This window comes from Mustela nivalis, assembly GCF_964662115.1.
Source record: "Mustela nivalis genome assembly, chromosome: 9".
In the NCBI taxonomy this organism is placed as follows: Eukaryota; Metazoa; Chordata; class Mammalia; order Carnivora; family Mustelidae; genus Mustela; species Mustela nivalis.
Genome location: NC_139028.1, coordinates 52,052,730 through 52,076,997, shown reverse-complemented (window position 1 = coordinate 52,076,997; position 24,268 = coordinate 52,052,730). Strand labels below are relative to the sequence as shown.

Here is a 24,268-nt window from a genome sequence, read left to right as displayed (position 1 = left end):
AAGTTTGAAAAAAGTATAAAATGTTGAGTGTGCATTCCAAACAGGTTATTTGGCATTTTGCCAAATCAGACAATTATATTTAGCTTTTCCTACCACAGAAATTCTTCTATCTCCATTTCTTGGGCATGGGAGAGGGGGGTGGCAGGGATGGGCAAAGGGAGAGGAAGAGAGAAATCTTAAGTAGGTTCTGCGCCCAGAGTGGAGCCTGGGCTGGGCTGGATCTCACGACCCTGAGATCATGACCCAAGACAAAATCAAGAGTCAGAATCTTAACTGACTGAGCCACCCAGGCGCCCCTCTCCTGCCTGTATTTCTACATCACTCAACATGGTAAGGCTAACAGAAAATCAAAATCAAATACGGAAACCTGGCAAATGCTTATCTGGCTTCACTGTTTAACCACCAACTGGCAAATACCTTAAGAAAAACTGCACGGGAGATAAATGATAGGGTAAAAGTACATTTTTGACCCAGGGCCCAGTCCCTCATAAGAGAAGCAGGTCTAAGATTTATAGGAAATGATTTGGGAATGATTTCAAAGTGCTGAATAATCACAAAATTGTTTTTCCATTTAACAGAAATAATCCCCACACTTAAAAATTTTTGTTGGTAGCTTTTTTCCCCCCTCCTGCATCTGTAGTCTATTTAATAATTTTACCCCACAATCCCAGTGTTGCTATTCTAGGAAAGACTAAAGTACCTAAAAATCCATTATCAGATGTGTGGATCACAGCAAACTGTAGGCATTTAACAAATACATAACACTGATGGAATAAAGGAAGTTTCAAATGAGGTAGAACACATAAATTATCTCAAACTGGTTTGTTTTTTTTTTTTTTTTTTTGGATGGCTTTTTACTGATGAGAAAAACTCCCTCAAGCAAAAGCTAATATATGTATTAATGGTTTCCATTCCTTTCTTTTAAGAAGTTCTCAATTTGTTGCTTAGCGAAGTAAGTCAAGCAGAGAAAGACAACTATCATATGATCTCCCTGATATGAGGAAGTGGTGATGCAACATGGGCGCTTAAGTGGGTAGGAGAAGAATCAATGAAACAAGATGGGATTGGGAGGGAGACAAACCATAAGTGACTCTTAATCTCACAAAACAAACTGAGGGTTGCTGGGGGGAGGGGGGTTGGGAGAAGGGGGGTGGGGTTATGGACATTGGGGAGGGTATGTGCTTTGGTGAGTGCTGTGAAGTGTGTAAACCTGGCGATTCACAGACCTGTACCCCTGGGGATAAAAATATATGTTTATAAAAAATTAAAAATTAAAATATATATATATTTTTAAAAGTTCTCAATTTGTTTATTAATATAACACAGATCTAATTAGAAAACATGATAATGTATTTTTAATATTTAATGTTTTAAATTTTAAGAATATTTTATTTATTTATTTGCAAGACACACACACACACAGAGCACAAGCAGTGGAGAGACAGAGGGAGAAGGAGAAGACTCCCAGAGGAGGAGCCCAACATGGGGCTCCATCCCAGAACCCTGGGATCATGACCTGAGCCAAAGGCAGGTGCTTAACCAACTGAGCCACCCAGGCGACCTGATAATCTATGCTTTGTTAATCAAACTCAAGAATGCCAAACAGGCGATTTACGAAGAGTGGCTGTTCAAGCGAGGGCCTCACTTCCGTTCCCCGACAGAGAGAGAACGGTTTGACTCGGGGGTTACTAGCCTAAGTAGGTGCTGCCAGGATGCAAGAAACTATCTTGAGGCAGAGAATGAGGGGGAGATGCAGGAGAAAAAAGGGAAACTTCCAAGGTCGTAGGCTTGTGATATATTTTCCCCTCGAATTAGGACGGAGCTGCAAAAAGTAGAAAGAAGGGGAAAGATGGAATCAAAATCTGTGTTGGTTTTCTTGAGGTTTAGGAGCAAAAAATAAAGCGAGAAGCAAACTAGGATCAAGGGTCTTTCAGAGCTGGACGTTATCATATAAACACTTAGTCCAGGGGGTTGCAGTTCTGTTTAGAGTCAAACCCAAAGGAACTCTTAAAACAGAGAAGTGAGAATCGAAGCCTGGGTGGCCGAAGGGCGAGTGGGTCAGGACCCGCGCGTGCGCACACACCCCTTCCCCTGCGCACACACCCCTTCCCCTGCCCACCCCGCGCTGCGAGCCCCTGGAAATCGACGGAGCAGCCTCTGTGTCTCACTTTAAACTGAAGAAACAGACACGCAGATCCAAGTGTGTCTCACGGTCACAGCGCAGAGCCGGATGTCACGTCTCCACACAACTCACTACTTATGGGTTTGCCACTGGGGGGAGGCAGGGAGGCGGCTGGCGTTTTGTGCAATCAGCAGGGTGAGCCGTGGCGGTGAGAATCGCTCAGGAAGAAGGCGGGAGGGCCGCATCTCCGCGGCGCCAGGGGCGGTGCGGGCCCTTCGCCCGGACTCTTCCCCCTTGCGGCCACCAGGTGGCGCGCCTGGCCCGCGGGTAGCGTCTGCGCGGGGAGGGGGTGCGGGAGGGGGACGCCCCCGCGCGTGCATCGCCTTGGAAACGGAAGGCGCTGCTGCCGCCGCGGTGTGGGTGGGCCTGGTCCGCGGGCGGGTTGCTCGCGCTACTAGCGAATCCACTGCAGTGCATCCGCACCTGGAAGCCGTCAAGGGGAGGTAGGGAGACTGGCAGGGCTCCTCGCTCGGCCCCTGACTCCTTCCAGTCTGACACTTAAGGCTTGACATCTCCGCCCCACCCCCACCAGCCCTCGGAGCTGGCTCCGAGCCCACAGGGGCCCGGGGTCGCGTCCTCCTGGCGATCTCCTTGCTCCTGGACCGTTGGAAACCGCCAGGAGGGGTCCTCATGGGCCCGCCCCTGCTCACGCAGGAGATAGAAAGGGAAGGAGATCTTTTGATCTGTTCAAAACACTGCTCTCTCTTTCCTCCTTGCAGTAGCACCCCCGGATGCGTTGCTTATTTCTCTTCTAGATCTTCTGTTCCTGGAGGGCAGGATCTAAATATAATTCAGGTTTGTAACTCTCGCGGTGCGCTCACAGCCTCTAGCACACCGTACAGGCTCAGGAAACGAATCCTTCCATTCGTACGGAGTTTGAGGCTCAACAGTATTCCCAAAGCGTTTGAGCTTCCTTTGTAACCCTGACGGGAGGCAGGAAAGATGGGAGAGCGCCCAGGGTCAGAGGGGGTTCAGCGGCGTGTTCGAGGTTATAAAACTCACTAGTGGAGGAGCTGGGACTCAAGTCTCCATCTGCTTAGTGCTCTTCTCACCGCACGCCCAGTTCTGTGAATGCCTTTTGAGTGAGGGCTCCCCCAGCCTGCATCCTTCTCGGGCCCCGCGCAGAGCCCTCCTGCCGGGGTGCTCCCTGAGTGCCCTGAGTGTCGTTTCTGGTCTCTTCCTCACCCTCCGGGTCCGCAGACTGGCTTCCGCTCCTGGCGCCTGAGGCTGCAAACATCCTTCTGAAGAGGACACTTCGTTTCTTTCTTTGATTAATTTGTTAGATTTGTATAGTACCTTGCTTCTTCACTCCCCTTCTGACTGCATGATTAATTCTGTGCTGGCAAGAGAGAGTTGAGGAGTGGCTGGGAGAGGAAAGATGTCCCACTGAAGAAAGAAATATATACACATATATATTTCTGTGAAGGCAGAGAAGGAAAGTGATAAGATTGGGCATTTATCATTGTGTGTCTGATAACAGTTCATGGATTTCCTTGAATCCCGCTCCCCACCCCACCCCAAGACCTGGTTCCAGTAGATTCATATTCACCACTGTTCTTTGAAGCTAGAAGCCTTTTTGTTCTCTTCCACCACCCGAGGATGAAAATACTACATGTATTTCCCTTATCCTTACAATATTTTTTTCATGATTAGGTTTCTGTGTGTTTTTTTTTTTTAAAGATTTTATTTATTTGACAGAGAGAGATCACAAGTAGGCAGAGAGGCAGGCAGAGAGAAAGGAAGAAGCAGGCTCCCTGCTGAGCAGAGAGCCTGATGCGGGACTCGATCCGAGGACCCTGAGATCATGACCTGAGCCGAAGGCAGCGGCTTAACCCACTGAGCCACCCAGGTGCCCAGGTTTCTGTTCTTTTGTGGCATTTTTAAGTTTGAAGGATACCAGGAGTTGGGGGGTAGAAATGTAGTTCTGGTTGCTAGAAAAGTTAGTATAATATAGTGCTCTTCAAACTATGTCATGAACAATTCTGGAGGAGAAGAGAGACTGATTTTTAACGTAAGAGTCCAGCATAATTTGAGAACTGCTGTTCAGAAACGTGCCACTGACCAAAGGATTTGTGTTGGTGAAGAAAATATGTGGTAATGTAATATAAATCATCAATTAGGCAAGTGAAAGTCAAAAACATCATTTATCCAGATTTTTATTTATTTTTTAAATATCAGGTACATTAATAATAGTTAACTTTATTACTTTTTTTTTTTTAAGTGGGCTCCAGACCCAACATGGAGCTTGAACTCATAATCCAGAGACTGAGCCAACCAACCACCTCTATCCAGATATTTTTTAAATACCTCAATTTAAATATATAGTGGTTTAACACATCTCCAGACTGACTGTGTTTTACAGCTTAAAGCTGTTTTGTGCTGTATATACATAATTGATTAAAAAAACAAGGATGAATTTTTTTTAAGCTAACTCTTAGGTGATAGTCTCACTACTAAAAGGCTTTAAATGAATTCAGGGCTTTTTATGATATACTAAAGAGTATTTCTAAAACATTAAAAAAGTATTAAAAATATATTTTACCGTAAGTGAGAATTTGAATTTAAAGGTGATTTACTTTCAGGGCCCCTGGGTGGCTCAGTCAGTTGAGCATCCAACTCTTGATCTTGGCTTGGGTCTTGACTTCAGGGTTGTGGGTTTGAGCCCCACACTGGGCTCCATGCTGGGCGCAGAGCCTACTTAAATAAGATTTACTTTCTAAATTAAGGGTATATACAATATTATGAGCAAGTAAATAGTGCCATTGGTAAAGAAAGTGAGTACACATTATTTGTAGGTCATTCAAATTAGACATTTATTAAACATCTAGTTTGCATCTATGGGAGATGCTGGCCTATGGGCCAAAATATATTTTTGAAAACCCAAAGATGGTTTGTTGAAGTGATTAGTTGTTATGAATGCCACAAATGTTTTCAAATATATACTGCAATTAACACTATATTGAGAGAGTAGACATCATTATTATTATTTATTAGATTTGTGTATTTATAGCTAGTTCATGGCAGAGCCAGGAATAGCTAAACCTCCAGACTTCAACACCCATATAGAGATCTTTTAACTAAACCTCTGCTCTCAACCTCTGAGGGAATCTTATTCAGAACTTTTGCCATTACTAATGCTATTAAGTAAATATCTTCCATTTTAATCTACATTTATATAAAAACATTGGCTAACAAATATCAGAATTCATTCCAAATGCCCAGAAAGGCATCGGGGCAGAACTGCCATCCCTCCCAGCCTCCACAGAATTTGAAAAGAATGGTTAGGAGGCTTCTGGATATTCATGGCTCCACAAAGTCATGAGAAAAGTCATTAGGAACTTTCTACATACTGAGCCAGGATCCTGAGAATGCACTCTTTGTTTTTTGGGTAATTTTGCAGGGTCGAGTAAAGCATTAAGGGGTAACAGTACATTTGAAGAAGATGGCTATTATATAGCCAAACAGACAACATTATATAGCCATTTTACCCAAACAGATTTTTTTACTTTTCACTGAGAAGCATTCAGAGGATATATTTTGAAACATTTTCTGATGGAAAGTGGTTATGGGGCGGGCTCTGAAAAGAGCTGAGTTTTTCAAATAGAGCCTCCGTGCTTCCTCGCCAGCCCTCCCTCCATGGCTTATGTTACTAAAAGCCCCAACAGCGCTGGGAAAGGAAAAACATGCAGAAAAGGTCGAACTGTGGGCAGAGATCTCCGGAGCCTTCATCACCTGCACGATCTTGCTAGTCTTTTAAAGTTGCTCATTATTTTTTTAAAGTTCTGCTGGGGTATGCTTCTTTCTTCCCATCTGTCTGAGTAGAGATCTTGTCTTTTCCCGATTTTATAATTAAGGGCCAGGTAAAGCCATTCACAGAGCCAGTGCTGACTAGATAGTTTCAGTTCCTGATAAACAGATTAGATGTCCCTCTGTCAGGATTAGTCTATGCAAAAACTTCCTGAAAGATTATGTTACTTTGTGAAAATTTTTTTCTATGATTCTCACCCTTTGCTGAGTTAGAAATCCTCTAGATGGTCAGGAACTGTAAATCCTTGTAAATGTTTATAAAAATCCCCACTGCTTATGGGACATTATCAAATGTAGAAGTACTTTCTGAAGTAAGGTTATTAGCTCATTGCAAAAATGCATCTAATAAGAGGGCAAGCCAATGCTTACTAATTTTCTGGAAAGTGAAACAATGAATATTAATAGAGTTTATGCATAAATCATTTGTGCTTCATGGACCCACATTTTCGCTCATATTTTATTAAAGCCCTTTGCCATGAGCTGCAGTTACGTAACTAATTATACTTTAGGCAGAAGAGCTGAAAACCTCAGAGCCAGGTAACTGAAGTAATTGAACAAGATGAGGTCATTTTCCCCCCAGCACCAGATGGGTACTGTAGGTGGAAACACTAACATTTGATCTCTTCCATATGACTCAGAAAGAAAATGAGAGATCAAGGCCACCATTTGTTTTAACTATAAATGAAATATTTATAGTAAAAATCACTGTTAAATAGTAACCTACTGTTGCAAAATGAAACACTGACCAGCATGTTATCTTTTCATGCAATAGTCAAGCTAAAAATTCCAATTCTAAAATAGAAAATAATATAAAAATTCAACTCTGCATCTGAAACGAAAGCACTTATTCTCAGCTGGTACGTTTCTGTGAACCATGATGGTACAATGACATATTTTAGTGTGTCGTTTATGAAACTGTTCACAAAACTTTCACCTCTGAGATGATACCACTGAATATACTATTCTGTCCTAATGGGCTAAATCTTTCTGTTGTGTAACCTGTGTGCTTTTCAGCTGGAAGGTATCAGAGAATGTTTGCATTGAGGTATACTCGAATCTGTTAGTGTAGAGAGATGAACACAGTCGGCTGGAAAGGTCTCAGACACAAAAACTGAGCCTGGCTGGAGGTCTAGGAAAACATGTTTCATCTCAGTGAGATTTTCCACTGTGGATCTCAGTGATCTATGTGGATGCCAGTTCAGGGACCCAAGTCAGTGATGAGGGTTGACAATAGCAAACTGCATGCATTAGTTTTTCCACATATCATCATACTTGGCAGCAAGCAGACATCCTCTTCTTTACAGTTACCTGGAGTTTGAAGAAGCATGATCTGGAGTTTAAGCAAATGGCCATATTTAATCCTTACAATGGCTTTTAGAGTAAGATTTTTGCTCTCACTTTACAGATGATGAAACTGAAGCTCAGAAAGATTAAGTACCTTCTCAAGGTCACATAGACAACAAGTGGTGGATCTGGGATTAAAACATGTCTGCCTAATTCATCCATCCATTTCTTTCTTCTGATGAGGATTTCTTGTGCATCTACTTGTGAGGTGGGGAAATAGATTAATGCAGAAGAATTATATCATTCCCACTCTCATGGAGTTTCCAGCCTTTTAAATAAATAATTACAAAGGCTAAATTCTTTCTACCATACTCAACTACTAATACACTGATTGAAGTTTAGGCACTCATTTTTTTGAGATTAATTGAAATTAAAAGATAAAAATATGTAACAGAAGACCATATAATCTGAAAAGAAGTACTTTAGTACCTATACAAAAAAATCTATCCATGAGGTATTCCTGTTTACTATAAAAATGTTTGAACAGTGGACCTGATTTTTTTCTTTTAAAATATTTTTTATAATTTTTATTACTGATTTAAAAAGCAATTAATAGCTGATGAATAGTTACTATTAATAAAAGTTATTATTACTATTATTTTGCATTTGTAAACCTCTTAGCCATTTAAAAAACCATTTGAATATGCTTTTATTTGCTCTTTATAACAACCCTGGCAAAACCTAAGTCTTTTCAATTCCAGTTTCTTGGTGCTCATCGAAAATTGTGCTTTTGTTTTATCTTAATTTTTTAAAAAATTAACAGACATTTCCTGATCTGCTACTATGGGCAGTGCACGTTGCCAAACACTGTGGAGAAATAAAATAACTGAAAAAGTTTAGTCCTTGTTTTTAAAAAAGTTTGATAGGGACAACAAATGTAGATGGATAACACAGAAGATGAGTCTCTTAGAAAGTTTTGGGTGGGGAAGTGCTATAACTGGCCAAACATGGAACTTATCAGACTCAAGAACCCACTGATTCATGATGCCCCAGCACTGCAGTGGATAATAGGTCTGGGGACATCGAAACCTGAGTGGAAAAAACAGTTTTAAATTAAGTCCCAGAAGTTCTTCATCTTGAATAAGTACAGGTAGGGGGCAAGGACAGAATTTACTTACTTCTCCTATTTCTTTTCTAAACAGGTATGCTTCTTACTAACTAAGCAACCCAATGGATAGCACAGCGAAAGCAAATAAGAAGGATATTCAATATGGGCCACACAAAGAAGTCAAATTGCCTACCAGTGAAGCACTTCTCGACTACCAGTAAGCTTAGATTATGGAATCTAAATGTTCCCATCTGTAAATGGAAATCACTGTTAAGATTTCTATAATTCCAAATGGAAAGTGATACACTCAAGAGAGCTAGCCATGTGCATACTTTTCAAAGTTTTTAAATTTGACTATAACATATTTCAAGTAGTAGCAATGAAACAACATTCAATAATGTGGTTTTGGCTCCCTCTCTCCCTCTGATGTGTTATTTGTCACTCTCCCACATACTGTATATATAATTTGTATATAACAGCTGGCTGACTTAACCTCTTAAAGCACAACATAGAATAGTTCATGTACATTTATAGAAGAGTAAAAGTTTTTTCATTTCTAGATGTTCCAATGAGTAATATCTCCAGAAATAATAGAGATCAAATCTAAATTATGCAATTATTTTTAATAAAAATATTCCCCAGTGTCTTACTCCCAGGAGCTGGAGACAAAACTAGAGGTAATACCTATTCTATGTTTACGATGTATCCAATTCATAGATAGCAAATCCCTGAGGAGATTTTGAACCTCAGCTTTTGGCAGAGGGCAAGTGTCTTAATGTGTAATTCTTAGGGAGTGAATGAGTTCATTTCAGTCCTTTCCACAAAAGAATGTATTTCATAACCCTCAACAATGTAGTTTTAGAAGGAATATATCTCAATATCATAAAGGCCATATATAAAAACTGTGCAGCTAACATCATACTCAGTGGGGAAAAACCGAGAGCTTTTCCCCTAAGGTCAGCAATAAGGCAAGGATGCCCACGCTCACCAGTTTTACTCCACATAGTTCTAGCCACAACAATCAGACAAGAAAAAGAAACAAAAGCCATCTATATTCATAAGGAAGAAGTAAAATTTTCACTATTTGCATATGAGATGACACCATTATAGAAAATCCAAGGGTACCTGGGTGGCTCAGAGGGTTGGGCCTCTGCCTTCGGCTCAGGTCATGATCTCAGGGTCCCAGGATCAAGCCCCTTGTCTGGCTCTCTGCTCAGTAGGGAGCCTGCTCCTCTCTCTCTCTCTCTCTCTCTCTCTCTCTCTGCCTGCTTCTCTGCCTGCTTGTGATCTCTGTCTGTCAAATAAATAGATAAAATCTTAAAGAAAAAAAAAAAAAGGAAAATCCAAAAGACTCCATCAAAAACCTACTAGAACTGATACATGAAATCAAGAATGTTGCAGGATACGAAATCAATATACACAAATCTGTTGCATTTCTACACACTAATAATGAAGTAGCAGAAAGAAAAATTAAGAAAACAATCCCATTTCACCAAAAAGAATTAAATAGCTGGGCATAACACTTAACCAAGGAGGTAAAAGACCTGTACTCAGGAAACTATAAAACACTGAGGAAAGAAACTGTAGGTGATACAAACAATGCTCATGGATTAGAAGAACAAATATTGTTAAAATGTCCATACCAGCTAAAGCAATCTATATATTTAATGCAATCCCTATCGAAATACCAATAGCATTTTCCACAGAACTAGAACAAATAATCCTAAAATTTGTATGGAACCACAAAAGACCCCAAAGAGCCAAAGCAATCTTGAAAAAGAACCACACTGGAAGTATGACAATCCCAGATTTTAAGATATACTACAAAGCAGTAGTAATCAAAACAATATGATACTGGCACAAAAACAGACATGGAGATCATCAGAACAGAATGGAAAGCCCAGAAATAAACCCATGCTTATAAGGTCAACCAATCTTTGACAAAGGAGGCAAGAATATGCAATGAAAAAAAAAAAAAAAGTAGTCTCTTCAATAAATGGTGTTGAGAAAACTGCACAGTCACATGCAAAAGAAGGAAACTGGGCCACCTTCTCATACCATACACAAAAGTAAACTCAAAATGGACTAAGAAACTTAAGGTGACACTGAAACCATAAAAATCCTAAAAGAAAGCAGAGACAGTAATTTTTCTGACATCAGTGATAGCAACATTTTTCTGGATATGTCTCCTGAAGCAAAGGAAGCAGAAGCAAAAATAAACTATTGGGACTACATCAAAATAAAAAGCTTTCCACAGCAAAAGAACAATGAACAAAACTAAAAGACAACCTACTAAATGCGAGAAGATATTCACAAATTACATATCCAAAAGGAGTTAGTATCCAAGATATATAAAGAACTGATACAACTTAGTTCTCACACACACACACACACACACACACACACACACACATCTAATTGAAAACTGGCAGAAGACATGAGCAGACATTTCTCCAAAGAAGATACCCAGATGGCCAGAAGGCACGAAAAGATGCTCAACATCACTCATCATCAGAGAAATGCAAATCAAAACTATAATAAGATATCACCTCATGGGTGCCTGGGTGGCTCAGTGGGTTAAGCTGCTGCCTTCGGCTCAGGTCATGATCCCGGGGTCCTGGAATCGAGTCCCGCATCGGGATCTCTGCTCAGCGGGGAGCCTGCTTCCTCCTCTCTCTCTCTCTGCCTCTCTGCCTACTTGTGATCTCTCTCTGTCAAATAAATAAATAAAATCTTTAAAAAAAAAAAAAGAAAGAAAAGAAAGATATCACCTCACATCCATCAGAGTGGCTAACATAAAAAATACAAGAGACTAAGTGTTGACGAGGATGACAAGGAAGAAAAAGGAACCTCGTCAAATGTGGGTAGGAATGCAAATAATCTCCCCACACAGAAAACAGTATGGGGGTTCCCCAAAAAGCTAAAAGTAGAACTACCTTACAATTCAGTAATTGCACTACCTTAAAAATATAAAAACAGTAATTCAAAGGGATACATGCACCCCTATGTTTATTGCAGCATTCTTTGCAATAGCCAAACTATGGAAGAGCCCAGGTGTCCACTGATAGATGAGTGGAATATATAAATATATATAATATATATATATATATATTTATACACACACACACACACACACATATTTTATTATATATAATATATAATTGTATATTTATAAAATTATATAACTATATATAACTATAATGATTATTATAAATATAAATAATATGATATATAAATATATATATAAATTAATGAAATATTACTCAGCCATAAAAAAGAATGAAATCTTAGCATTTGCAACAACATGGATAGATCCACAGAGCACAATGCTAAGTGAAATGTCAGTCAGAGAAAGACAAATACCATATGATTTCACAAATATGTGGAATTTAAGAAACAAAACAAATGAATAAAGAAAAAAATAGAGACAAGCCCAAAACAGACGCTTAACTACAGAGAACAAAAGGATGGTTACTGGAGGGAAGGTGGGGAGTTGGGTATTGGAGAAATAGGTGCGGGGAATTAAGGGCACACTTACCATGATGAGTACTGAATAATGTATAGAATTGCTGAACCACCATATTGTACACCTGAAACTAATATAATATTGTATGCCAACTATACTGGAATTAAATTAAAAAAAAAAAAAAAAAGACATGTACTTCTTGCATCTACTGAACAAGTACTTGAATGTTTACCTAGTCCAAGGCAAGTGCTAGAGGACAACAGCAAACAGACCATCCAGTTCCTACCCAGATGAGGCATGGGAGACAGACATTAGATAACTACTTCAAGTTTTTTTTTTTAAAAAATTGCATAGCTAGGGGATCCTGGGTGGCTCAGTGGGTTAAGCCTCTGCCTTCGGCTCAGGTCATGATCCCAGGGTGCTGGGATGGAGCCCCACATCAGGCTCTCTGCTCAGCGGGGAGCCTGCTTCCTCCTCTCTCTCTGCCTGCCTCTCTGCCTACTTGTGATCTCTCTCTCTCTGTCCAATAAATAAATAAAATCTTTTAAAAAAAAAATGCATAGCTACCATTAAGTTGCTATGAAAAAAAGTATATGGTCCTGTGTAATGGTTTAACTAAAGGACTTGATAACGGTCAGAGGGGTCAGGAAAAGCTTGTTGGAGGGAGTGACGTTGAAGCTGATAGCCGGCAGAGGAGCAGGTGTTTTGGAGACAAAGGCTTATGGGAAAGACACTGGTGTCAGGGAGAGCTTTTCAGAGTCTAGGAACGGAGAGAAGGCAGAGAGCGGGAGAAGAGGTAAGAGCAGACTGGCATTATCAGCAAGGGTGAGATAAGCCACGCTGTGTGAAGCACGTGGGTTTCGGGACTGGGAACTACTTACTGGAGGGGAACAAAGCTGCAAGGATGGAGCCCGGAATGCTGGTGACCAGTCTGTGACACTGGCCTTCCAGAGATTTGTTTTTTAACAACATTCAAAGAAAATCCACCTCCTTCTTGAGTTTCTCAAATCTGTCTGTTCTTTTTAGAGGACAAGGAGTGAACGGGCCAGAACACTAAGAGAGAAACACCCATAGGAAGGGACTTTTAACAAAGTTCTCTTTTATTTTCCACTTGAGACATTAAGTTATAACCAGAAGTCACTTGCACTCATTTGTCAGCGTAACGGAAACTTCCCTCATCTCATCTTTGGAGAGGGGGACAAAAAGTCAGGCTCTGCGAACACAACCTGGTCTCTAGTCTGCGCCTAGGGTTTACGTTGATGACATCCACATACAATTGTCTCTTTCTCTTCTAGGTCAGTCAGAGGCCAGTATTTCTGTTCTTTAACAGAGGTTTACAAAGAGACAAACATTTAAAATTCTCATGATTTAATGCAAGATATAAATTGAACATCTCGTGCTTTTGTTCTCTCTTTGTTAAGAATAAATAAATAATCTCAGGGACTGCAAGAGTAAAAGCCTTGCTGCACCATGCCCTGCTAAGTGACACGTGACCCATTCCATATGTTCCCAGGTGATGGAAATTTTATCACATGATGAAGAGCCAAAACAGCCCCCTCACTTTCTGAGAAAGGACTGCCCAAGGATCCCCTGGCAGCATCTTATAATTCTCTTATGAGATTGTTCTCATCTAATAAAGAGCTAGAAGCACATAGTAGGTAGTCAGTGATTTCTGACCAACTAAACATTTTTTATCTATCCCCCCCAAAATAAAGTCATGAACCTCTGGGGTTGTTTGTGAAGAGCTGAGACCACCAATGCTAAATCTGAGGCGATCACCATCTCTAGGTAACAGTGGTGTTAATTTTGTCCCTTATACTTGTTTTTCCCCCAGTTTTCTACAATGAATATGAACATAGCTATAGAGATAGAGGTGGATATGATTATAGGTTAAAAAATAGATAAGAACATAGTTGTTTTTTTTTTAATTCAGATTTAGGGGCACCTGGGTGGCACAGTTGGTTAAGTGTCCATCTCTTGCTTTCAACTCAGGTCATGAGATGGAGCCTCACATCGGGCTCCGTGCTCAAGTCTGCTTGGAATTCTCTCTCCCTCTCCTTCTGCCCCTCCCACCCCCCAAGCTCTCACTCTCTCTTTCTTAAAAAAAGAAAGAAAGAAAGAAAGAAAGAAATCCAAATATATTTGTTTTCCTTCTCAGAATTTTCAATGAAATTGCCTGAAGGGAGAAAACTGACACATTAGTAACATCTTAATAATACAGAGAGGGAAGGGGAAATGTGACCTGTTGTATTACTAACCATTTCACATCACTGAGTTTTAGAATAGTGTGTATCCTTTTCAAACCACTTTAATATATATTATCTCATTGGCTTATCATCCTACTTGCATCAGTATTTGGTGTGACATGTATGTACGATGGGTTCTGAGGGAGTTCTGAAAAGGAAAAAGTATACAGAGAACAGTGAAGCTTGAATTCTCAGTGGTTAATAGTGTTGAGTTCTGAGTTCAGTTTCATCTTCATGAGACGCATGGAGGTTGAAGTAAATTCTAAGGAAAGGCTCAGCTAACTTAGACCTACAATTACCACGTGAGCCACAACTGGGGCAATGGAGCCACCAAAACCTTTAGGGCCCCTCAGAATTGCCCCTGAGGCCTGCTGGTGTCACTTAAATCTTTCTGAACTGCTCACAAGGAACACGAGACAAACCCCCAGGTCACTGGCTCCTAACTGCTCTGAACAGAGAGGTGGTCGACTTAAGTGTCAAGTTGCCAGATACAGCAAATAAAGGTACACAATGCCAGGTTAAATTTGAATTTCAAATAAATGAGAAATAATTTTTTTTTTTAGTATAAGTGTGTGCCATGCAGTATCTGGGGTTGGGGCTGGATGGAGTCTCCAGACCCATTTTTGCATGCTCAGTCATCACCAAGGAAGCCTCTCAGCCAAAGCCAGGAAGCAGTCTATAACTAGACCACCTAAAGACTCGGTCTCAGCGGGGGGCCACCATATACTTGAGATTCATTTGCCTGCTTTGCCCATGCAGGGAATGAATTAGTTTGCCGTATTTACAATTGTAGAACTTGCATGATTTGCATACATTTGCATAGGGCTTTCTCAGATAATTCTCATTTACAATACTTTAATTTTTCTCCTTAAAAATGGGAGATAGAGAAGGCACCCCTTCAGCATTTTTGCACACCTAAGCTTTATTTTTTTTAAAAGATTTTATTTATCTATTTCACAGAGAGGGAGAGAGAGAGAGAGCACAAGCAGGGGGGACAGCAGAGGGAGAAGGAAAAGCAGTCTCCCCATTGAGCAGGGAGCCTGACACGGGGCTTGACCCTGGAACCCTGGCATCATGACCCTGAGCTGAAGGCAGACATTTAACTGACTGAGCCATCCAGGTGCCCCCACACGGAAACTTTAGGTGAGAAGTAAAAAGGTTTATACCTCCTACTGTGTGGAAACCACCTTGTGTATAATAGTCACTTGTTAAACATGGCCTGTTATTTCCCCCATAACAATGGGTAAGTAATATGTTTGGGTGTTTACTTCTTTTTTTTTTTTTTTTTTTTTTTTTTTTTTTAAAGATTTTATTTATTTATTTGACAGAGAGAAATCACAAGTAGATGGAGAGGCAGGCAGAGAGAGAGAGGGAAGCAGGCTCCCTGCTGAGCAGAGAGCCCGATGCGGGACTCGATCCCAGGACCCTGAGATCATGACCTGAGCCGAAGGCAGCGGCTTAACCCACTGAGCCACCCAGGCGCCCCTGGGTGTTTACTTCTTTATTGCCTAGTAAAACGGAAGCTCCTTGGGGGCAAGGATCACGGAGGTCTTGTTCACCCCTATCTCCATAATGCCATAAACAATACTGGGCATGGAGCAGCAGCTCTTTAAATCCCCCATTTGCTGTATGTGTTGTCCGTGTGACTGCATGAAAGGGAACGATGATCGATGTAAATTGCAGAACTGGAGAACTGAAACAGTGTAGAGTCTTCACCTTCAATTCTCTTTAATACTCTTACCTACAGAGGAGTAAGCCAAGGCCTAACTAGGTTGAGAGTCCTTAGGCTGTTGGTGGAGAAGCAGGACTGAAGTTTCATAGCATCCAACAGAGCACTTTTGCCACTAAAGGAATTGCTTGTTTTGTTTTTATGTTGCATTTTCTCATCACTGGGAAAGAAGGAGCCTCATTTTCTCTCTACTAAATACATGCTGTCACACATGTAAATGGTATTTTGGAGGAAGGGCCGAGAAGCTAAGATTCAAATTCAAATTCAAGTTCAACTGAAATTTACTAAGCACTCCGCACTCACTTTATGCTAGAAACATTCGCATGCAATTTCTCATTTTAATCCTCATAGGATTAGAGGTAGGTATTGTTCTCGCCACTGATGGCTTGGAAATTGACGCTCTGGGAAGTGACTTGCCTGAGGTCATCCAGGTGAGTGGTGACAGGGACGCGATGTTTCTCATTCTGTAACGACCTCTCTATTCACTATACCACAGAGGTGCTGTGTTTTTATTTTTGCTGTTTTAATTGAGGCAGGGTGTTTACACAAAGCTGCTTCCATCGTGTTACTTTGGTCTCAGATTTAAAGTTACAAGATTTCCTGGGTAATAGAGAGAGATATACTTAGCCCTTCAAATAGCTGTCAAATGGCCTACACCAAAGTCTTTCTGCACTGTCCCATCTCTCCTTTGTACCTCACAGATACTCAACAGGTGCTTGCTGCGTATTAAAGAAATATGTTTGTGTCAGGAAAGCTTTTATTATTCATAGAAGATACGACATACTAAAGAATTTGAACCCTAGGTGTGCCTCATTTATCTTACTATTTCAAGAAGACGTGCCTGCCCTTATAAGCCTGTGTTTTGTCATTTTTGTCTGAATTTTTTTTAGAATTCTAGAAAGCATGTTTTCTGTATGCCCTTCCCTAGGTTCCCTCTAAGCTGAGTTATTTATAGATGTTTAGAAAGTATAAAAATTATGATTGTGAAATACAAATGGGGAGTGATTTAGGAAAAAAACTTGAAGTTGTCTCTCCAATATATATTTTAGTGAGTCAAATATACTCAGAAGTGCAAACAGAAAAATCCACTTAAGAAGGTATCGGATCGCTCAATGGGTTTTTTTTTTAATATATTCAATACTTTATTTCATTCTAAATAGTTTAATTTTTAAATTTGTCTCATTAATTTTCCTTGATAAATAATTGTAACACATCTTTGTTTATTATCAGCTGTCAAATAAAGGAAAATGCAGTAGAACGATTTATGGCTCAAATAAGAAGACTTAGAGAAAAGAACCAAAAGTATCAAGAAAGAGTAAGTATAACATTTAGAGCTTATATCTAGGGGCACCTGGGTGGTTCAGTCAGTTAAACATCTGCCTTCAGTTTAGGTCATGATCCCAGGGTCCTGGAATTGAGTCCCGCATGAGGCTCTCTGCTCATGGGGAGCCTGCTTCTTCCTCCCGCGCTTCCCCAGCTTATGCTCTCTCTCTCTCTCTGACAAATAAATAAAATCTTTAAAAAATTAAAAAATCAAGTTTATATCTAGTTATTAAACATTTACACAAATGTCTTAAAAATTATAAATTATGATGACATGTATTCCAGGAAATCATCTCCTTAGTGCCTGAAATTGATTAAATTACAATCTCAGTTTTCGGTACATTTAAGGCAAGAGGGCACTGCTGTTTCTATTATATTAATTACCATGTCAAAGGAAGTCAGCTTGAGCTGTGTTATTTCGTTCATCATGACCCTGAATCTCACACTCAAAATTTTAAAATTCTGAAACCACATTTATCTGTTAATTTATTTAGCCAAAGGATAGAACACTGGTCCTCTGTTTTTAATTTCTATATTTTTGCTTTTAGATTTTCAGATGGTACAGATGTTAAATATTATTTGAAAAGTACAATCTCAACTGTTAAAGTGATTCATTTAATGTTTAAGATGATATATTGTTTTTATAAAATCAGATTAAAATGAGTATCAAAGCCATGTTGTATACTGTCATGACTAAAGACTGGCAGAAATACAGTCTGGAAGCAGTAAGTGATTATTAACACAACTTATCTCTTAAGGTAGCTCATAAGTGAGTAAATACTGAGATAATTCCCTATTAAAGCATTCATATGAACGCTAAAACTTCCACAGTTAATTGTTTTTATTTGGCTTTTGTCTAGTTGACTATATATACAAGTTTTCATGGAGTCTGGGGTCAGAGACCCGAGTTTGCATCCTGACTGTACCACTTAGCACTGGTATCATTCTGGCCCAAACTGGTAGGAGTATCAATTTCCCTCCTATGACATGGCAATTCCTGTCTTCCAAATACAGCTAAGTTAGCCATTAATTCAGCAACATTTATTGGGCCAGACATGCCACAGTGGTGTCGTAACTGTGACCCTGACATTGTCATGATTCTCCAGAATCGGTCACTAACATCTGTTTATCAGACTCAACCAGAAACTCAGGTCTGTGGATGAGAATGGGAACAGGAACTTTGGTCTAGGTGTTGGGGTGCAGTTCTACATGATGAGATCCACAGCATGGGAGAGGAGTGAGCTGCCATCAAGGGACCAATGCACACTCCCCAGGGGTCACCAATGGGACTCCTGGGTCAGCCTTGGACTTCCATTTGATTGTGGAAAGAACAGATCAGGACTGAGGAATCATTTTCCCATAGACCCTTATTTGAAGCCAGAAACAAAATTCTTATTTTCATGAGGATTCACCCAAGAATGGGATAGGTCATCAGTGGACCCAGCAGTGAGGAACATGGAGAGACAGACTCTAGCTCCAACTCTATGTGTCTTTTTCTTTCCATTTATGCTGCTACTGCCCCAATTTAAGCTGCCACCGTCTCTTAGCCATCCTTCTTCGATTCAGTACATTTTCCAAGGGCCAACCTTTCAAACACTGTAAAACTTTTCAGTGCTTAAAACCCTATGGTGGCTTCCTATTGTACAGAAAATTAAATCCATGCTTTACTATAGTCTTTGAGGCCCTACAAAACGTATCCTCTGCTCACCTCTCCAAACTCACCTCTAGTTCGTCCACCCTTTGTTCACCACTGCTTCTTTTAAAACTTGGAAAACCCAGTCTCGCACATTACTGTACTTTACACAGACTCTTTCATCTTCTGGGAATGCGCTTCTGTTGGCTAGCTCCTTTTCATTCCCCCAAACTAAGGTGGAATGCAGCATACAAATGCTAATATTAAACTGAAAACTCCATTATTAAATTGAAAGCTTGTTAGGCAGCAGCAGTTAAATCTTACTTACCTTTGTTTCTCTGGAAGGACCCAGCATGCATAGGTGTTCAATAAATATTTATTGAGTTGATTCACACTAACAACTGTGAAAGGAAAATTTTTGAGGTCATGGATGTTTAGTTGCTAAGTTAAACATGACTCATTAGCAAGACATACTTTTCTCTTCAGTTAGGTCAAAATCAGGTCAAAATCAGGAACAGCCCTCCTCCTTCCTACACGTCATCTCTTCCTTTGTGTGTGTTTTGTTTGGATTCTTACTTCATTTATTATCTTCCATTTCTCTCGTTTGCATTCACTGCTCCTCATTAGACATCTCATAGTTCCCTGTGTCCACTTCCTTACCTCTGGTTCGTTCTATTCCACCATGACTGCTAGGGCAGAAGATATTAATGACCAAGTAACCAGGTCCAATGGCCTCTTTGTAGTCCTCACTTTACCCCTTGTGCCTTAGCAGTCGTCCCTGTCACCTTGAAACTCTCTTTCTTTGGCTGCCAGGACATCATTCTCCCTAAATATCCCCCCTATTTACCAACAATTTCTCATTCATTGCTCTTTTCCTGGACCCACCCCTAACGTATTTTCCAGGGTTCTGATCTCAACTCTTCTCTTTAACTCTAAAGATCTTACTTAATACCACAACTTCAAATGCCATCTATAAGTGAGAATTTTCATATGTATATGTGACAAATTTTCATAATACTTATACCCACACAAAGAAATTAAAATGAGCACATGTAAAAACTGATGAAATCCAAATAAAGTCTCTAATTTACTTAATAACATTGTAATGTCCATTTCTCCAGTTTGATCACGTGCTCTGGTTATATGGGATGTCATCGTTGGGGAAAGCAGGGAAGTAGTAAGAGAGAAATCTGTGTACTATCTTGGCAACTTCTGCTCTTGCTCCCATGAATCTTAAAGACTTAGAAAGGTAAAACCCATGAGATGGCCTTATAACAAAACAAACCAGTCCTTTGTAGTTTATTTATTGAATCTCCTTTCTTCTATTTTATAGTGTGACAATTATTCTTACCTTGAATAACAGTTGTCTACTTCGTAGGATAAAGGTCTTTTTTTTTTAACACATTGGTGAATATGTCTAACTAAATTGTATTTCAGTATATCACTCAAAATAATTTTTCAGATATAGTGAATTTTGTAACATGTTTCCAGACACATTTGCCATCCATTTGAAATTCACTATGGGATTTGGGAAGTTTAATATGGATGTTATTAAATATATTTAATATTTTAATTTAATTCAAATATATTTAATAAATATGTAATATATTTACATATAAAGCCAAATGTGATTTAGTCATATTTATGCAACATTCAGTCACATTTTAGGACATATGATGCTATTTTTTTTTTAAAGATTTTTATTTATTTATTTGACAGAGAGAAATCACAAGTAGACAGAGAAGCAGGCAGAGAGAGAGAGAGGGAAGCAGGCTCCCTGCTGAGCAGAGAGCCCGATGCGGGGCTCGATCCCAGGACCCTGAGATCACGACCTGAGCCGAAGGCAGCGGCTTAACCCACTGAGCCACCCAGGCGCCCCCATATGATGCTATTTTAATTTATAAATGAAAATATCATATGTTTGAAAAGAACAGTCATAGTGTTAAAAATTTGATCTAAGAAGACTGCATTCACTTTGACAAGTATTGTGCTAAGTAGGGAAAGTAAGAGCAAAATCTGTTGATTGATTACACATTATTTTTATGAATTATATGCAGTGGTTTTTAAATGATCACTGTCTTTGGGGGGTTTTGCCTGTTATAGAGTTGGAATTGATTTTTTTTATAGAATTTTTTTTAAAGATTTTATTTATTTGACAGAGAGAGATCACAAGTAGGCAGAGAGGCAGGCAGAGAGAGAGGGGGGAAGCAGGCTCCCCGCCGAGCAGAGAGCCCAATATGGGACTTGATCCCAGGACCCTGAGATCATGACCTGAGCCGAAGGCAGAGGCTTAACCCACTGAGCCACTCAGGCACCCGAGTTGGAATTGATTTTGAAGTGATTGTTGCCTTACTAAAATTAGCTAACAAATAAAATCAGGTGAAGATTTATTTAGTATTCAGATTATACTTGATAAAGGAATTTTCCACTTCTAACAAAAATAAGTGGAAAAGTCCGTATTTGGAAAAAGTATTAGCAGTGCAATAGTTTGGCAAGAGACAGTTCCACTGGTATTATTCAAGTTTCTACAGATATTTCATTTTCAAATAACTCATGTCAAGCCAAAGTAATTCAATTTATTTATAAGAAGACAAAACATGAATCCATTTCCTTCAAGAAAATGGAACATTTGGGAATTGATGAAAGAGCAATATATTGTTTATCAGTTGTTAATACTGATTGACCTCCATTTTTAAATTAAACTTTTTAAAAATAATTATAGATTGGCATGCAGTTACAAGGAATAATACAGAGAGATCCTGTATAACCATAACGTGGTTTCCTATAATGTAGTACAGGACTGTAGTATAATATCACAAGTAAGATATTAATATTAACAATACTGACATTGATACAGTCAAGACACAGAAAGTTTCCATCAACATAAACATCTCTCACATTGTCCTTTTATAGACCCTCCCTCCCTCCCAATTCCACCCCTTCATCAACTCCTAGAAACCATTAATCTGTTCTCCAGACTTATAATTTTGTTATCCTAAGAATGTTATATAAATTACTTACTAGTAATTAATCTTTGTAAGTAATCTTTGGAGACTGACCTTTTCATTCAGCATAATTTTCTAGAGACTCAGTTAACTGCATGTATCATGAGCTGGTTCCTTTTATTTATTTTTATTTTGTGATATGGATGCACCACAATTTATTTAACCATTTACCTATTGAAAGACATGTGAGTTATTTCCTGTATTTGGCTATGATAAATACATCTTTTAGAAACATTTGTGTATGGGTTTTTAGGTGAATATAAGCTTTCATTTCTCTGAGATGAATGCTTAAGAGCTCAGTTGTATGGTAAGCAAATGTTTAGTTTTATAAGAAACTGGCATTCTTTTTAACAGCGTAGCTGTACCGTTTTACAAAGGAGCCAGCATTCATGGGGAAAGGCAGAGAGGGAAGAGGGATGGGGGTGGGTAGAATAAGGGAGCAGAGGAGAAGAGGGGATGAGAGAGAAGGAGGGGTTGAGCAGATTTTCAAAAATTTGGAAAAGCTGAGCTCTGACAGCACGTGAGCCTTGGTCCAGGTGTAGCTCCCTGCTTTTTTCTGTTCGGTTATGTGAAAAAATTAACTTCTCTTCACACTTAGGCTACTTTGGGTTAAATTTTATCTTTGCAATGGAAGCATCCATTTTCTAAGGTTGTTGTCCCCATGAGGCTGGGACTCTGACCATGAACACCTCTCACCTTACATCCTTTCAACCACAAAATGGAGACAAGAGAGACATGTTTTTCACTAGTTTCAGCATAAGTATTTCCAGGGAAGGACTCTAAGCATGTCCTTAGCTTGAGATACATGCTTTACCTGGACAAACCCTATGGCTAAGAGAAGGGGCCACTGTGTTTTGCATATAACATTCACTCATACATTCCCAGTGTCTAGAAGACCACCTGGCAGATGCTTCATAAATACTGACCAGATGAATGATGATCACTGGAGAAGAAGGTTTTAGTGGGAGACTGAAGAAATTGGCCTCCGAGGTCTAACTTTAATGTCACTGATCCTATGCTAGGGTGATAGACTGGGAGGTTAATAACACAATTTGTAAATTTTTAAAAAAGATTTTATTTATTTATTTGAGAGGGAGAGAAAGAGAGAGCACAAGCAGGGACAGGGGCAGAGGGAGAAGCAGACTCCCCACTGAACTGGGAGCTGGACATGGGGCCTAGCCTGGATGCTAAGGATCACCACCTGAGCAGAAGGCAGACGCCTAACCGCTGAGTGACCCAAGTGCCCCAATAATTTTTTAAATGTAACCTTCTATTCAATAGTTGCTGTGTTGATGGGTTTAATTTTACTTTGTACCTCCCATGTTCCAGAAGCTCTTAGACATACTGTATAAATTTATTTCATTAGATATTTTATTCTCACTTTGCAAGCCTCAGCATGTGACTCCATTTTGAGGCAAATCAATGTAAATACTCGAGCAGATGTAGTTACCCACTGTTGATTTTCACGGCAGAACAAACACTTGAAGGACGAACAGACTTGGCACATACGGAACCTACTAAAGGAGCTGAGTGAAGAGAAGTCAGACGGGTTACCAGTTGTAACAAGAGAAGATGTTGAAAATGCAATGAAGGAGAAATGGAAGTTTGAAAGAGATCAGGAGGAAAACTTGAAAGGTGACTTAGAAACTTAGGTATTTCTTGAATGTGTTCACGCTTTTGTCTCCTAATATGTTCAAAGTGTTGTGAACATGTCCAGATGAGAGTATTAGCACCGCAAGCACACACACGTGTGGGTAAATGGGCCGGAGAGGGAAGTAAGAGTGGGCAGAACTACTGAAGCCAAGTGAGGAGGAGGAGTGGGCGGAGGAAGAAGGGCACTGACCAAAAACAAAGGCAGAGGAAAACCACCTGGCTCTCAACAGAGGACAAGAGCCTGTTAGCTGCTACCCTGAAGTCCTCACAGGGTGAATTTGTTCTTTCCTCGGGGAAATTCTCTTGTCTGACAGGTTCTTTGGCTTCCAGCTCAGTTCAGACTAGGGAACAGGGTGAATATTGCCATGAAGCTGCCCCCCACCCCGCACCAGTATCACTAAGGGAGCTAAGCCCCCCATTTTGGTGGGAAAAGAGGAATAAGAAAGAGTTGGCTAGGGGGAAGGTTGGAGGATATGGAAAGAAAGAATTCTAGGTGCAGAAGATGGTAGAGCATGGCCTACTCTTGCATGGACTTTAGGAAACACCATGGGTCAGTGGGTGAGTCATACATCATTCTAACACGTGCATTTTTTTTTTTTAAAGAAAAATTTTATTCCTTTATCCTAAACTTTCTGCTAAGATTTCCCAAACCACTTCTGCCAGAACCTCTATATAAACCATCACATCTAGGAAGCTGGAAAACTTAGGGAGAGATGTGAGTATTCTCAGGAAGCAGTCCTAGCAGCTGGAAGGCAAAACAAGGATGTGATTCCCTGAACATCTCCAAGATCAGAGAGCCTACTGACCCAAGCACTTTACGCACAGCAAGCAC

At 39.9% G+C, this 24,268-nt stretch overlaps 1 protein-coding gene and 1 long non-coding RNA gene across 6 annotated transcripts in view; one reads left to right on the top strand and one right to left on the bottom strand.

Annotated features, from left to right (window-relative positions):
- Positions 1–2,503: 2,503 nt before the first annotated feature.
- The window catches only part of CCDC83 (coiled-coil domain containing 83), a 48,191-nt gene continuing 26,426 nt past the window's right edge, over positions 2,504–24,268 (top strand). For 2 of the 3 annotated variants that reach the window (XM_082749088.1, XM_082749086.1), the window contains exons 1-4: positions 2,504–2,625; positions 8,476–8,598; positions 17,053–17,137; positions 23,256–23,418. In XM_082749088.1, coding sequence (XP_082605214.1) covers positions 8,504–8,598; positions 17,053–17,137; positions 23,256–23,418 — 343 coding nt within the window. In that variant the 5' untranslated portion in view covers positions 2,504–2,625; positions 8,476–8,503. Of the gene's footprint in view, positions 2,626–2,645; positions 2,978–8,475; positions 8,599–17,052; positions 17,138–23,255; positions 23,419–24,268 lie in introns of those variants that run through there. The other variant, XM_082749087.1, reaches the window with a different exon arrangement.
- LOC309873463 overlaps positions 13,954–24,268 on the bottom strand; it is a 47,933-nt gene continuing 37,618 nt past the window's right edge. For 2 of the 3 annotated variants that reach the window (XR_014316373.1, XR_014316374.1), the window contains exons 3-4: positions 18,868–19,179; positions 13,954–14,241 (exon numbers count right to left, since the gene is read on the bottom strand). This is a non-coding gene — a long non-coding RNA (uncharacterized lncRNA). The remainder of the gene's footprint in view (positions 14,242–18,867; positions 19,180–24,268) is intronic. The other variant, XR_014316375.1, reaches the window with a different exon arrangement.